Source organism: Eubalaena glacialis, chromosome 3 (genome assembly GCF_028564815.1).
Source record: "Eubalaena glacialis isolate mEubGla1 chromosome 3, mEubGla1.1.hap2.+ XY, whole genome shotgun sequence".
NCBI classification, from domain to species: domain Eukaryota; kingdom Metazoa; phylum Chordata; class Mammalia; order Artiodactyla; family Balaenidae; genus Eubalaena; species Eubalaena glacialis.
Window position 1 is genome coordinate 4006910 of NC_083718.1, and position 16940 is coordinate 4023849.

Consider the following 16940-nt stretch of genomic DNA (forward strand, 5'->3'; position numbering starts at 1 on the left):
TATAGCCTCCACAGTTTTGCCTTTTCCAGAATATCATATAGTGAAACCATATGGTATGTAGCCTTTTCAGACTGGCTTTGTTCACTTAGTGATGTGCATTTAAGGTTCCTCTATGTCTTTTCGTGGCTTTATAACTCATTTCTTTTTAGTGCTAAATAGTATTCCATTGTCTGGATGGACCACAGTTTATTTACCACTCACCTACTGAAGTACATCTTGGTTGCTTCCAAGTTTTGGCAATGATGAATAAAGCTGCTATAAACATCCATGTGCAGCTTTTTATGTGGACATGAGTTTTCATCTCCTTTGAGTAAATACCAAGGAGTGTGATGGCTGGATTGCATTGTAAGATGATGTTTAGTTTTATAGAAATCCTCAAAATGTCTTCCAAAGTCACTGTACCATTTTGCATTCCTACCAGCAATGAATGAGAATTCCTGTTTCTCCCCATCCTTGCCGACATTTGGTATTGTCAGTGTTCTAGATTCTGCCCATTCTAAAGGTGTGCAGTGATATCTCATTGTTATTTTAATTTCCCCAATTACATGTGATGTGGAGCATCTTCTCATATGCTTATTTGCCATCCATATAACTTCTTCGGTAATTACATATTTTATAATATACTAAAGGATCCACTTTGCTAACAGTTCATTTACTATTTAGTATCTATGTTCATAGCAGAGACTGGCCTATAGTTGCCTCAGCTCTGCCAAGTTTGGTATCCACATAATAGTAACCCTAGCCTATTCCCCACCCTAACAATAATCAAAATTAGTTGATAGATTTCCATGATTTCTATACTGTGGAACAGTTTGGATAGGATAGGAACTAACTGTAAACTTACCTTTCTGGTTTTTCTTTTTTAAAGGGCAGGTGAGGTAAGCAGACAGGGAGTGTGAAGAGATTGGAGAGGTATTAGACTATTATTTTATACATAACTCCAATTTTCTAATTCTCCCTAGGCAAATGTCCATAATTCATATGTTCTAGAAAATTATCCATTTTATCTAACTTTTCATATTGGATGCAAGTTTCTTTATGATCTGTAAAATTTCTACTGTATTTTTAATTTCCTTTTTATAAGGCATGGGGGAAGGTTGTTTTGCTAGAGGTCTATTTTATTATTCTTTTCAAAAGCAAGCCTTTAAATTGGTTAGTAAATTCCTGCAATTTTTGTTTGTTCCTTCTTTCAATTATCTGTACTCTAAACTTTGTTATTTTCTGCTTTCTTTGCTTTTGTTTTCTGGTTCTTTTCCAAGCACTTTCCAACGATTTTCATTCAATAGAGAGCAAAGTGATAAAAGTTCCCATAAAATGTCACTTGGTCTTACTTAAGGCTACAAATTCCTCCCCCCAAATATGTCTTTACTTTACTCAAGTCTGAATATCTTTGTTCCAAAAGGTAAATTTAAGCCATCTATATTTATAGTGACTTTTGATATACTTTGACATGTTTCTGCTATTTTACCTATTGTTTCCTACTTAGTAGTCTCTCTCTCCCTCTCTTCCTGCCACGTTTTTCTTCTTCCTTCCCTTCCCCCTCCCCCTCTTTCTTCTTCTTCTCCTTCTCCTCCTTCTTCCTCTCTCCCTCTCTCTCTCACACTCTCTCTCTCCCTCTTCTTCCTCCTTCTTTTCCCTTCTTTCTCCTTTTCCTCCTTTAACATGAAGAATTTTTTTTTTTAATTCCATAACTTTCTTCTACTGCTGATAGGCAATGCCATCTATTTATCTGTCTTTCATGTTTTTAGTGGTTCCTCATAAGTTGTCTTATGCACGATTAACATATTTTCTTAGCAGATTCTAAATTTAACTGGAATCTCTTTACTTCTACTACAGCGGTCGCCAGACTTTTGGAACCAGAGACAAGTTTCGTGGGAGACAATTTTTCCACGGACTGGGGTTGGGGGGGATGGTTCAGGCGGTGATGCGAGCGATGGAGAGCAGCAGATGCAGCTTCACTTGCTCACCCGATGCTCACCTCCTGCTGTGCAGCCTGGTTCCTAACAGTCCAAGGACCACTTCCCCGGGGGTTGGGGACCCCTGTTCTATTAAATACAACTGAAATTTTAGCACTTTTCACTTCCTTCTCCCCTCCGTCTTCCAAATGCTATTATTTTCCAGAATTTTATTTTCCACTTGTTATTAGTTATGATAGTCTTGTTATTATTTATATTGCTGACATTTTAGTAATAACAACTGTTATTTTGCTGTCAGCACTTAGCTTTACCATTGCGTTTTATTAGCTTCTTAAAGTGAGCTTCTGTGCTCATTTTACTCCTATCAGAGGCAGGATTTGATAGAGGGGGCAAAAGATGCAGGACACACCAAGATGAGAACGCTGCTACAGGAAGAAAGAGGAAATAAAATGGGAAACACGTGAACAAGCATTTCACTTACCTCACAGTTTTGTTTCCACCCCGACCTCACAACAGCCTACAGTTTGCAAAAAACTTGATGAAGGTTTGGATTCGCTGTCACTTATTTCTAAATTCTTACTTTAAAATGGACACAAAGCCATTTTCTGAAACCCTTTCTCCAAATCCATAACATCTTTTTCTGTGATTCTCAACGAATCATAAGAATATAAAAAGGAAAGAAATTTAACATATAAATGTAAGTGATATACTCACCTCTAAAATCTGTTTGAATAGTTGTATTTCGGCTAGTAAGAATCTTGTGATTATAGGATACTTGTGAACTACAAGTATAATTAGTTTGGGGTTGAAGTCCGCCCATTTCAAATCTGCCACTTTTATTATATGGACTAAAGTTACCTAAAAGAAATAAGTATTGCATATGAGTATATGAATACAATATATCACACTTAAATTTCATTTCGGTTTTATATCTATAATTAATATCTATTAGATTGAAAACCTATGCAAATGGTCAAAACAATAAGTAAAAGGACCTGATATCAGCTATAATACTGCATGATTTTGCTACACTCAATTTTAAAGAAAACATTAAGAGGTAGAACGGAATTTGAGAGTGTCTCTAATTTAGCTGATGAAATGAGGCATTAGTTCATTGTTCTCTGTTCAGAAATTGAGATTGCACTTGACATAGCCTTTACCTCGCAGATATCTTAGATCATTGTTTTATCATCAGTCTGTCATACGTTTGTCCTTGCTTTCCTCACCCTGCTCGTGTCCGAGCCGTGCATCTTTCCCGTAACATGATGATTATAAGCAGTATCATACTCCACCCTTTGTGTGAGAGTCTGTGTGTTTTTGTTTGTCTGTCTGTCTTGCCAAATATGGCCTAGCAGATAGCTTTATGCCAAGGGGGGCAGATTTCATCCCAATAAATTCAAATGAAAATAAATTAAAAGTTATTAAATCATTAAAAAGAAATGCTATCTCAATTATTCCCCCTTCCATGGACCCAAATTCATATTCCTAGAAGCACTTACTATTCTTTTTCTACTTTCATTTTATCTAAGTCTTCTTGTAGTTGTTTATAAATGTTGTTGATGGAGGGCTGACAAAGTAAACTCTTGGCATCACGTGAAATTATGGTTGTTTTCCCTTTTATTCTAAGAGTATGTGTACCATAATTTTTTATAACTCTCTTCTCTGATAATATTTTCAACAATACCTCGTGTATAGCGGTTGCCAAGAAAATTCTTATGAATTAACTGATATTGCTATTTCAAAAATTATTTTTCAGGTGGAGTATTTGTCTATTTTGTGAATTTGAGTTGTATAGAGAATACAATGATTTGATTCCAAACATATCATGGACTATGCGTGTGTGTGTGAGAGAGAGAGAGAGAGTGAAAAAGAGAGAAGGAAGAAGGAAGGAAAGTAAGAAGGAAGGAAGGAAGGAAGAAGAAAGGAAGGAAGGATTAGATAATATCTAGAAAAACTTCCCACTATAGGAAAAAAACTCCTCTGATCAATGTTAAATTCTTACCACATTCAAATTTATATGTTATTTTCTTTTTATCACAAGTAAAATTTTTAGTGATTTCCCAATGTAAACAAAGAGAAGTATTTGCCTTTTCAGGTTCTACACACTCATTCAGCTGAAAATGTTTAGGATCTGTCAAGAAAAAGATACAAAAATAGATGATTAATATTTCATATGTGTGCCTTATGGTCAATTACAGTCATTGGAATTATATTCATGATACAGAATCTGGCAAGAATTTAGATTACTTTTGAAAAAAGTCTAATAACTCTCAGTGTTTTGCATTTTTTGATTCTTTAGTTTATTCTTTTTTTAACATCACACATATTGGTAGCATTTCACTTAGAATTTATGCTACTTTAAAAAAAATGGAACCCAAGGAAACGTCTAGATAAAATTGCATTTTTTGCACATTTTAAAAGACTCACTCCATTTTGTTTTCTTATTTGTATCTTCAATTTTTCATTTACTCTTTGATTTTCTTTCATTGCATGATCATTACACAGAGCATGGGGGCTTCACTCTGGGGAATGTATTGCTTTAAATTGTCATTTTCTGTTTTTAATTGATCATTTATTCCAGTAACATTTAGAGAAAAATGAATAAGTTAAATGGCAGTTTTTCAAAAACATCAGATATTTAACCTATTTAAATGTTAATAAGTCAATCAATGATCTTGAATTATTAAAAGATGTGAGAGATTCAACAAACTTATACAACAAACTTATTCAGTCCCTGAATCACTTTTGGAAAATGCATTTTGTGAAGGTAGCTTCTCTGAAGTCAGCTTGGTACCTTAGTTTCCTCTTTCCCAGCAGTAGCTTAGGTACTAAAACCAGCTTGATCGCCTTAACATGACTATAACGCTCCCCTTTTTTTTTTTTTGGTGAAAGTACTTTTGTTCTTTCCACAAACATCAAATCTTTGACTTTGTGTTATTCCCCCAAGATATTCTAGACACACTTGTATTTAAAAGGATTAATATATATATATACATATATATGTATATATACACACACACACATATATAATGACTTGAATTCAGTAGCGGAGAAAAAAGAAAGCTTGTGAATAACCACTCAGTGGGACAAATTAGATCCAATCGACATGAAGCACTCTGTAAAAGAGGTGTAAGGAGGCAGGTAAGGGATAAACAGAGAAGGCTTCTCTGAGGTTACCGTTTTCACTGGGTCGGGAGAGCAGAATTCCACACACTGACCTCCTGCCGCCATCCTTCCCTCAGCCCTGTCCCCCTGCCTACTAACTCCTGTGACCAGTAGGACATGTCACACACAAAACTGCAGTGTTGCTGTAAATGCACGAACAGAAATCAACTGATATTTACCTGGTGGTACCTCTAATAAATATTCAAATGGAGGGTAACATGAAGCATCTGTTATATTGATCTTCTTCTTTTCACATTCCTGTAGGCCACGGAGCTGCACTTCACGCCCAGGAGATTCACATTTCACTTCACTAAGCGTTGCATTATACGTGTCACTTTCCTTGTTATGAGAGCAGTGCACAGAGATGTCTGCATATTTTTCTTCTGAAAGAAAATAAAATAGTGAAGCTTATCTTTTATTTTTCAGAACGAATAAACCTATATTAAATACAAACTCCTTAATGTATATTTTTAAAAATATCCAATCACCAACAAAATAACCCCAGGAACATGAAAAAGAGAAGGGACACATCAATGCCTCCATGTTATTCTTCCGTGATTCCCTTTTCATCACTGTCCCATCAAAAACCTCAGCTTGTGAGTTTGTATTTGGATGATAATTGGATTAATGTCTGTCTTCCTAACTGGACTGTAAATTCCATGAGAGAAAAATCCCATCAATTTTGACCATCGCCATAAATCCAGATCCTTGTGTAAAACCTGTCATCAGAAAGGGCTCAAAAATGGTTGAATTACGCAGAAATGAACAACGCATCTGACAAATTTCTTCTTCTTGCTCTGTCATTTCCCTTGCTTCCTAAAGTGTAGTATTTGATTATCTCTTTCTCCCGATACGGGGAACGTTAATTACTTAGGGAGCAGAGGCCACGTTATTCCTCTACTTGTGTAAAATTATTGATAGCAACTCCTCCTAAGCACTTTCTCTGAGTGTCATCTCACACTCTTCCCTTTATTTAAAGACTCCATTGACTCGTAAAAATATCTTTTCAACACACATTCACTTATTCACTCATTTTTAGTACAAAAAAATTATGAAGCCTTTATTTTGCTTAAGACACGGTCCCAAGCACTAGGAATACAAATGATCCGCTTTTGGAACTATAGAATCTAATGTGCAGACAGGCACAGGCGTGAACTACAGAAAACACCAAAATAAGATGATGCACAAAATAATACAGGGGTAAAGAGGCAGAGAAGTCTGTTCAGATTGCAGGACCAGGAGGGGCCCTCCAGAGAGGTGAGTCAGTTTGCATTTAAAATATGAGCAGGACATAGAAAAATTGATGGGGGAGGGAGGTGGCGGATGAGGGTGCATTCCAAGTGTAGAGGAAGAAGAACAGGGGTGAACACAGGGGCAGGAAGAAACATGTTTTAAGAAACAGAGCACTTCCATGTTACTTAAGTGAAAAGTGTAAGGAGGCAATAGTGCAAGAGGAACCTGGTCATCAAGATCATATTAATTAATCAAACATACAAAGGCTGATGTCTGCACTAAATATACGGAGAGCTACTGAAGGTCGGGACTCCAGCGGTGAGATTTAGAAACACGTGGAGGGATGAGCCCTGGCCACGAAGAAGGACTCTGCTTCCACTGAGAACAGAGGAAGAAAATGGGAAAAGGATGGATACAAACTGTTCTCAAGCATCTGCTTTGAGCCGAACCCTGGCGAGACAGAGAGACTTTTTCTTCTTGATGAGGCTTGAAGGTATTATTCACATTTCATATTTATCATTACACAGAATCCTCTCCCAACCCCTAAACAAACTTGCTATCATCCCACTTTACAAATACCCAAACTGAAGTTAAGTGGCTCCACCAAAGTTGTTTAGCTAGTAATTATCAATCCTGATCCTCAAAACTAGGTCTGAATGTGACATCAAAGCTTCTTGCCCTGAAGGACCCTGGCTCTTAAGAGTTGGAGCTAATCGTTGGTGAGAAATTAGAGCCAGTGAGTTTAGCCTGCTGGGGGGTCTTGAAAACTTGTACTAAAGAAGGAAATCATTAAAGTGATATATGTTGCCTCTAGGTAGACAAACTTACCACATGATGGCTTACGTGTAGTAAGAGGAGCTGTAATAGAAAAAAAAGAAAATGCAAATTATTAAAATTGCATTCTAGAATATCTCTGCTCTAGTCATTCTGAGGAAGGGTGGTTTACAATGTTTCATCTTCATAAATTATAGAATCTACCGAGTTAGGTTTAACAGATAATGCAGAGTTTGCAGTGCCTATTCCCACGTTTGGATCTCAAAACTTCAAAGGTTGTAAACCAATGAGCTAGTTCTATAAAACATTTTCATGAATTTACCCAATAAACACAACTGTGATAATACAATATTAAGACTTTTGGGCATACATCTGATTATGGAATGGTGACGTGGTTGACTATTTACACAGCCAGAAGTATTTCAAAAGTCTTCCTCCCCTTGATTAATCTCAAAATAGGTTTATATAATTATAACCCCTAGAAAGTTCAGTTTACTCCTTTGTTTACAAAAAAAAAAAAAAAAAATCAGAAAATAGGCAAGGGCTGCTTCATTATCTGGTTTAACTTTTGTAAGCTCTTTGCCCATCTAATACATCCAGGGTAACAAATTGTTCTGTCCACCAACTGAGACCTATCTTGTGTGAGCATATGTATTTAACTGAAGAATTGGATGTAAATGTGGTTTGTGGAAGCTAAGAAATCTCTGCTAATCTGGTCTTTGAGATGGAGAACTTGCAGGGAGAATAGTGCCCTGGCAGGCTCTGAATGGCTGACCCATTGCAGACTCCACCACCTCCCGGACATTCATTCCCTGCATGGAGCCCCCCACCTCTGTCTCCACATCCCACGTGTGTGTCTGGGGCTCTGCGATCACTCCTCTGTCACTGACCTCTTGGAACAGAGAGCCCCACTGAGAGAATTGTTCTTTTTCATTCCAACACTGAAACCCACTCTTAGAAGTCCTAGTATAGCTGGTCATTTCTACGAGTTTTCATAGAGTACACAACTCTTGGGGGATGCTACGACCATAATATAAGAGGTTATCACAGTAACACCGGCCCTGATCTCATCGGCTGTTGCACTGCGGAAACTGATCAGTGTTTTGGGCTAACTGCCCTTCCACAGCCCTCAGGATTAGAACACTCAATTGAACTTCTCGAAGAAAGAGCCCAGGGCGGAGCCAACGAAAGACCCTTCAATGAGCATGTCCAAAGCACATGGTGGTGGCATGACTGCATGACTGGGGGTCAGGTTGTCACCTATTGTTGTAAGATCAGTTGTAGAGATAATGGTTTTTGCAGGGGTCAGAGAGGATGGTGTAGTGGACACGTTGAGCACATCTGCAAGGAAATGAACAGAGGGTCACAGTTAATGAGTTTGTCATATCGAGGGTCGAGGGGAAAACTCTTTAGCAAAGATGATTTCTTAACTGAATCTTTGCTAGAGGCTTCCTCCTCGTTTGAATTGACACTTGCTTGTTTTTAAAATAAGAAAGTGAGTCAAAGATTTGTCTACACGTGGCCCTTTAAGATGACTAAGAGTGCAAACAATTGGAACTAGACACTGTATACATTGAGAAGAAACTATTCATTCCTTAGTATAATTCTGACACGTGCAGTCTCCCCCAAACTACCTCTCATCCCGTTACAACTATCCTTATTTTAATTACTAACAAGGATACCCATTACCCTTTTGTACTATTCAGTTCATACCAGGTTTTTTACATATTCCATCTTCCTATCAATCCTATGAAATGAGTATTATTATACCTATTTTTACAGAAAGAAAAACTGACACACAGAAAGTCTAAGTAACTTGTCCTAAAGTCAACTTAGAAAGTTGAAGAGGTTGGATTTGATCTCAGGGCTACGGGACACTAAAGTTTGTTATCTTTCTTCTTCGCCATGAACTTTTATAATATAAATAATAAAATAAAATATGCCCATAGAAAGCTTACTGGTAAGGTTTTTTTTTTTTTTCCTAATTTAGTATCACTGTGTGAAAATTTGTAAAACAGGAAACCCACAGTCATATTTGGTGTGAAATAAAAGAGCTGCATGACAGTTTTCAAGTTTCCATTTCATTATCCAGAACCTAAAACACCTAGAGCATCACGGTCAGACCTGAGGCATTGTCTTGGGTGGTCGAGTTGGAGATGTGTGCAGGTGAGGCAGCATGACTGCTGTGTGCAGGGCTGAGCGTGGTTACTGGTGGGAACGCTGTGTCTGCGGGCAAGGTGCTGGGTGCAGTTCTCTCTCTTGGAGCCCCTGCAATCACAAAGGCCATCAGCATTCTTGCCCCACAAGGGCAGGGGCCACACAGCCCGCAGAGGCATGTTTATTAACAGAAGCTAAGGCCAGGGCTTCCCTAGTGGCGCAGTGGTTAAGAACCTGCCTGCCAAGACAGCGGGCACGGGTTTGAACGCTGGTCCCAGAAGATCCCACATGCCGCGGAGCAACGAAGCCCGTGCACCACAACTACTGAACCTGCGCGCCACAACTACTGAGCCTGCACTCTAGAGACCACAAGCCACAACTACTGAGCCCACATGCCACAACTACTGAAGCCCACGCACCACAACTACTGTGCCCGTGCTCCACAACTACTGAGCCTGTGCTCTAGAGCCTGCGAGCCACAATTACTGAGCCCGTGCTCTAGAGCCTGCGAGCCACAACTACTGAGCCCACATGCCACAACTACCGAAGCCCGCACGCCTAGAGCCCGAGCTCCGTAACAAGAGAAGCCACGGCAATGAGAAGCCCGCGCACCGCAATGAAGTGTAGCCCCCTGCTCGCTGGCAACTAGAGAAAGCCCACGCGCAGCGACGAAGACCCAAGGCAGCCAAAAATAAATTTAAAAAAAAATCACTTTAGAAGCTAAGGCCGGGCAGTAAACACTGAAGCACTCCTGCTACATCACAACCTGTGCGTCTACAAAATGGGATGAAAAATAACACGGCTTACGGGAGAGATGAGTTTAAAGGCAGACACCTCAGAACCTATGCAGCTTTGGCATCACAGCACACATTTTAAAAGTATCTGGGACCTCGGGAGAAAGCCTGGACTGCCCAGGGAGGCCAAGCCTCCTGGCGGGGTCTGCCTTAGGCAATACTGAAAATGCGCAGAGTGGGTGCCGCTGGCTGGTGCAGGGACCACAGAGATGGACGTGAGCTCTGAGGGCAAAAGGCTGCTGCGGTGAGGTTACCACTAGAGGAACTGCCGCCTGCCCCTGCCAAGCGCCGTGGGTGAGGTGCACCTCTCTGGGAAGGGATCCCTGGGTGCAGGTGCTTCCTTCCGATTTTCTGAAAAGAGAGCTGAAGGGGATCCCGCCTGTGCAGTTGCTGAACTGGGGGATTTTCTTCCTTCCAGCTGAAGGTCACAATGCTACCTTCACTATGGAGAGTCCCCTTGCCAGGAAAAAGCAAACTGGTTTAGAGCCCAGGAACTTCCCATTATATTGACAGCATCCCCTTTGTTTCCAGTTACAGATGAGCTAGCGGGTATAGAATCAAGGGTTGTCGCCGATAAAAGCCCACACTGTATTGGTCAGGACTTTTTTATTGTCAAGGTTCAAAGCACCCACTGCGTGTCACATCTTTCCCCCCACGCACACACACCGCACCCAGAATCACAGCACAAGGGAGCAACGTGTATTCACTGGGTGCCAACTAGACGCCTAGCACTATGCTAGTGGTCCTGGCAGAAGCAAAAGAAATAGGGCTAAATCCTAGTTGAGCCTTGTGTGGTTATTTCACTGTCACGATCCCTGGGGTCACCGGTTCAACGGTGTGAGGTGGGTCCTGCATCTGCAGTGAGATGCTCAGTGTTTCAGCCGAGTGACACACGCATGCGCGTCCCCCACATGGCTCTACGCGAGCCCTCAGGCGCCCTCCAATCACACACATCCATGCCACTAGGACTGAACATGCATCCACTAAATTTTGAGTTTGGGTTCTCAGCTCAGTCTTCAAAAACCACTGAACCCCAAATTTAACTAAACCGCAGAACAAGGTGAATAACTTAAACGTCAGTTCTTCAGGTCGGAATCCTCAGCGGAAGCCTCCCACAGAACCAGGGGAAGAGAAGATGCATATTTTTTAATCCTTTTAAAAAAAAAAAAATGGTAGGCACACAATTGGCCCTCTGCAAATTTTGAAATCAGCTAGGCTTGACTTTAGCCTTCCTCCACACTTTTTTTTTCTTTTTTACTAAGACCTTGAGCTCTTAGCGGTCTTCTCTCTCCTAGGGGTATTTGCTTTTTTTTTTTTTCACACTTTTTTCTACTCCTCGCTTCACCAGCTCATTCTCTCTGCCCCTCCCCAAGGTCCCTGGTCCTCATGCCATTCTGAGGTCTCCCACCCTCACCCTCTGCACATCCCCGACCTTCCCTCTTCTTAGGAAAACTACTTTCCCTGGTTTAGTCATCTCAGCGATGGCTTAGGAGTGGCAATTACAATTTGAATGAGGTTAATTAATCTTAATAGATTTTTAATTAGTGGAATTAGCCACTGGGAGAGGAAGAAGTCCTTGATGGGGCAAAGCAGACTAAATTGTGTGACGACCAGCCTCCCAGGTCAACCCTCCTTAGCTTTTTCCCAGATCCTTCCCATCCACAACTTCTGTGGATTTGCTAAAAGCTCCAGATCTTTTTACTGCTGTTCCCATGACAGCCAGAGCGAGTGAAATGGGGCAGGGAGAAGAGGGCAGCTCTTTTCCAGGCTGTTTAAGGTTCCTGGATTGCCTGTCATGATTTTTATGCCGAAGGAGCAGTTTTAATACTTCAAAATAATAATTATTCTATCTGATACACTTGGCTTCCTCGTTGGAGCCATACTTAAAGCAAGGCCACTTCACTGCCAGGCTCCCCATTCATATCTTTAATTTTCAGGCACTCAGGTCACTAAGTGTATACATGTGGCTGTGTGCATTTGTAACCTGAGAAACATGCTTTTTTTTAGGATAAAAAGGGGCACCGTGAACTGATTAGACACCGATTTTGGAAAGACCAGGGAGGGGATATTTTGCAGTTTTTATAAACAGAGATGCTGAACTGAAAGAATCTTGATGTTTGAATGGAGATTATGAGCATCTATTTTTTTTCATTCTTTTAAAACCGATGTATTTGTGGTTATAACTTCTCAGTGCCCTTTATTGATAATGTACACCATCTACTCTTCACTGTTTTGTTTAGGTAGGAGGTCTTTAAGGAAAGAATCTGTGCATATATTCTGTATTACTAGCAAGAAGTTTTCACTGCAGAATTATACTTGCCTAAAATATAAGCAAACATATAAAGCCCTGACTAACCCCCTGAACAGGTCTTTCCTGTATTCTCATAATTCTCATTCTTTATCAATCCATCACTATTACAAGGACCTTTGTTAGGTGCCCTCTTGGAATAGGGGTAACTATGAAAGTTTGAAATTCCAAATCCATCCACCAGCAAATGCTACACGTGGAACAGTGGTTGGATTCCCTCACTCCGTACTTAGACGGTGTTCATGCGCTCTTTGTATTTGCACAAGTCTGAAGGAGCCACAGACTGGACTTGACATTCCTGCCCAGAGCAGGGGTGAGTGCAGAGAGGCACCCGCGGGTCTGCAGGAGCCGGCAGGTGAGGCTTCTGTGCTGATTAACCTCTAAGGTAGGAAAGCGAGATCATTTCATCAATATCTCCCCACTGCAGGCGAAAATTTTAAATACCAGGAAGTTATAAGGAGCAAACTGTTATTATAGTTTACCAAACTGTAAAACGGACCAGTCTGTTCAAGTGAAAGTCTGCTCGTCTTTAAGTTCACCTGCCAAAAGGGTAGCACCTGCATGCTCGTTTACACATCTCAGAGCCTGTCTGGGTGGATGCAGCCATAGGTGGCTCATGTTTCCAGATGGCTTTTGTGACTTCCGGGTCACTATGAGCTTTTGGAATTCTCCATCAACTCCACAACTGAAAGTGAGGACATTTCTTTGTAGGCAGAATAAGCAAAGAATCCCCCAATATACAAGAATCACTTACACATCACAAGGAAAAGACCAGAAAAATGTGCGAGAGATGTAAGAGACAATGGCCAAATAGTATATGCAAGGATGCTCATTATTATGAAAAAGAGTTTAATGTAAATCAAAGCATAAATCAAAATGAAAAATGTTTATCATACTGGCAGAGTTTTAAAAGATTGATAATAGCTAGTGTCAGAAGTGATATGAGGAAACACACACACAGAATTATATGCTGAGAGTCTGGAAGACAGACAACTTTTTAAGGAGCAGTGTTTGGGGAGAGTGTATTTTCATTGTGTGTGTGTGTGTGTGTGTGTTTGTGTGTGTGTAATGCTTCTATAATGCTGTTTGGCAACATGCATACATTAATTTTATAAAGATAATATTACAAAATCAAATTTAGTGTTATGCATGTGAATGTTACTGTAATAATTTTTTAAATTTTTGAAATGGTGTATATTATACTGTTACAAAAATGGATTGAGGCATATTTTTCCCCTTCATATATTAGTAAGCAAGAAAAATTTGATTACATTCCATTCCACAATACAAATCAATCATAAACATAAAATAAATAACACATATAGGTCTTATCCCAGTAGAGAATTGAAATATCACCAAGATTATTTTCCAGAAAAGAAAATGTGTTGTATTGTTTGAAAGCATAAGAAATTTTCCAAGCTAATTTTATCACTAGTATGATTGAGCCAGAGCAAGTTAGTATTTTTAAATAATTCATCCATATGTCCAATCTATTTCATTTTAAACCTTTTTTTCTCGCACTTTGCTTCATATGTAAATGTCTGGCTTTAACGTTTTCAGGGGAAAAAAATTGGGGAAATAAAAAGGTAGGAATGTTGTATGGGTGCATTTGTGCATGTGAGGTGAAATGTGGAAGCTTTGAAATAGAAAACTCTGTGTGATGTTATTCAGTCAATAAAAAAGTTTAGCATGAAAAGTTCTACCTAGCCATCAGTTCCCTCATCCACACATTCCTTTTGTTAAAAGGAATTCAAACACTTGCAATGTTTAGATAGGTGCCAGCCACCTCCGCTGCCCTATGGTAGCAGGGAAAATGGGATAAAGATTAAATATACATTACTGTCATTGATATAAAAGACACTGAACATTTATTCAACCACTTACCACAGCCAATAAAGTTCATCCAGATGGTACTCAAAACACTACGTGTACCCATCACCCAGGAATGTGATGGTGTTACCCGTGCTTGCGTTTCAAGCTAAGATTGATGACCTTATTGAACAAATATCTTAGTCTTTTTAAACAGAACATGTCTATTAACCAGTTTCTCTCAGAAAGTGGCACACAGCACATTATTTAGGAAAAGGCGGGAACAAATCTCAGGATGGTCAGTTTATGTACCAGATACGCTTGTGGACCTACCATTAAACAGAGAACGAGTGGATCAATGATGTCCCTGGATTCTAGGAGCATCAGAGGTTTTCCCCAGGAGAAATACCTCCCACGTCACTCTGATATTTTGCTACGAACAGGACCACATCATCTTAAATTCTACCGTTGGGACTCACAACCCTAATTAAATATTTTTTTTAAAAAAACAGTGCAAATATCCCTGGAAGAAATCCAAATAGCAAAGCTGAATTATTAATCCTCAGTGTGGTTTTTTAAAAAAATAATAAATTGTCTGTCTCCAATAATTTTCTGATATTGAGGATCTGGGATTGAACCAAGAAAAATTCTACTTTGTGGTAAAAGCCGGGGAATGCGAGACCAACAAAGACCTGAAAAAGGACATTCTGACCTCCCCGGGGCTACAGAAAACTTAGGTGAGCAGGAACCAGGAAAATGATGCAGCACGTGGGGATCAGAGGACCCCGAGAACCGCCGCTGTCCCCCGTCAACACACCCTGATTTTACTTAGGGGGACTTCCCTCCCACCCCCTCTCCCTAACAACAGGCTTCATTACTTTAGCCGGCCAATATTTCATTAACACCTAGATGTTCTACGTTTTACACACTTTAGTAAAATCTCACACGTAGAAACTGAACATAATTTAAACTGTTCTGATAACTTTAAAATTTAAAAAGAAAAAACAAAGAGAGACAAGTTTTTCCCTAATCCCATCTCAGTTAAGATCGCTGCCAACCTGTCACAGCAGGAATACTATCATTATCCCAAGAGTTCAGGGATACTTCGGTGGTGCTACTTTCTGGACCAGGAGGAGGCGTGGTCTCTGAGGAGTCATTTCCTCGTTCAGAGATGCTTGCGAGTGAGAATGCAGTGGTGCGAGCAGGTAAGGGATGACCTGGAGGCAGAGTAGAGGACTCTTCTGTTGTGTTCAGTCCTGTCACATTCATGCGAGATGGAGGGGGGAGAAAATAAACATGTGAGTCATACCCTGAATTGTATCATCTGAGCCGGCTAGCTCCCCGGCCCATGACTGCACATACATAAATATACCTACCTATACGTGTGCATATACACACACACCATACAGATATGAGTTATGGTGTGTGTGTGTATATGGGGTGTGTGTATATTTGACAATGCGTACACATGTATGCACGTGCATATATACACAAATATAGATGCATCCAGAGGGATAGATGGAATATATAGACTTAGTCAGAAAGCACCTGCAGAACAGGGGCTAAAGGTGAAAATGAGGAAATGAGGTGAAAGCAGCTATTCCCCGCCCTCTTCTCACTTCACTGGTGGATTCTCAACTGTCCAAAGCAATTGGGTTCAGAAGGATGAAACACCAGGCGTAAAGATGATTAAAAGAAATTGTGAAAGATTGATCAACGAAGAAAAGAATAAAGAAAGATAAAGTTGGAAGGGGATTATTAGGCGGGCTAGCATTCCAGGAGAAGAAAATGAAAGACAAGAGTTCTAGACGCACACACTGATTTTTTTTCTTTATCAATCAAATTCAAACAAAGCAAAGACCAAGCAAAAGACTGGAAAACAAAATTCACAAACAAGTATACAGATGACCCAAGTCTACAAAAATGTTTTTTTCATGATAACCAAAGAAACACAATTTGAGATACTGATATAAATTTTTCCCCAGTTTCAGTTCACTTCAGGAAAAAGAAAACTGTGGCAAGAGAAAAGAAAACTGTAGCAAGGGGGTGGTGAAGTAGGTCTGTGCACAGCTGAGGTGAGCACACAAATGGAAAAACCTGCCTGCACAGCAAATGAGCACCGTGTAGTAAAGGCCTTTACATTTGTGTGCTCTCTTATTCAGAAAGTGGATTTCTTTATCTCGAAGAATGGGGATGCACACCAGTTTAAAAAAGAAACATGTTGTGCTCTCTGAATATTAGGATTATAGAGGTTCATTTTTTTCTGAATTTCTGTTTAACATGTGTTTACTTCTATGAATAGCAAATTTTGTTTTGCAATATCTAATTAATAAAAAATTGAGTTATATCACAAGCATTTTAATTAACTCAGTTCAAATTGAGTTATATCACAAGCATTTTAATTAGCTCAGTTCAATAAGTTATATCACAAGCATTTTAATTAACTCAGTTCAATATATGGGAAAAGAGAGAGAATGGGGGGTGAACCAGAAAAGGGGCAGAAGTGCTAAGAAGGGCAGAACTAAGAACGGAAATGGAAGGTCACTGAGTAGAGAATTAAGAAATGGAAACAGAAACGACACAAGGAAGTCCCAGCTTTATTCATTAATGTTGAAGGTGATGTGAAATCCATTTTTACTAAGTACCTGTAGAACCCATCTGAGCTGCATGGAATTGCCTCGACGTCAGTGTACACGAAAGATCACAGAACTATTCTGTGATTACAGAAATCCAAAGAGATAGGACAGCTGTTACATGTGTTCTTTTCCAAAGAAAAATTCCAAT

At 39.8% G+C, this 16940-nt stretch overlaps 1 protein-coding gene across 1 annotated transcript in view; it reads right to left on the reverse strand.

Moving 5' to 3' along the window:
• The window catches only part of PTPRC (protein tyrosine phosphatase receptor type C), a 121379-nt gene that overhangs the window by 49124 nt on the left and 55315 nt on the right, over positions 1–16940 (reverse strand). The window contains exons 4-10 of the mRNA XM_061187231.1: positions 15215–15412; positions 9213–9356; positions 8382–8429; positions 7143–7172; positions 5261–5464; positions 3919–4047; positions 2631–2774 (exon numbers count right to left, since the gene is read on the reverse strand). Coding sequence (XP_061043214.1) covers positions 2631–2774; positions 3919–4047; positions 5261–5464; positions 7143–7172; positions 8382–8429; positions 9213–9356; positions 15215–15412 — 897 coding nt within the window. The remainder of the gene's footprint in view (positions 1–2630; positions 2775–3918; positions 4048–5260; positions 5465–7142; positions 7173–8381; positions 8430–9212; positions 9357–15214; positions 15413–16940) is intronic.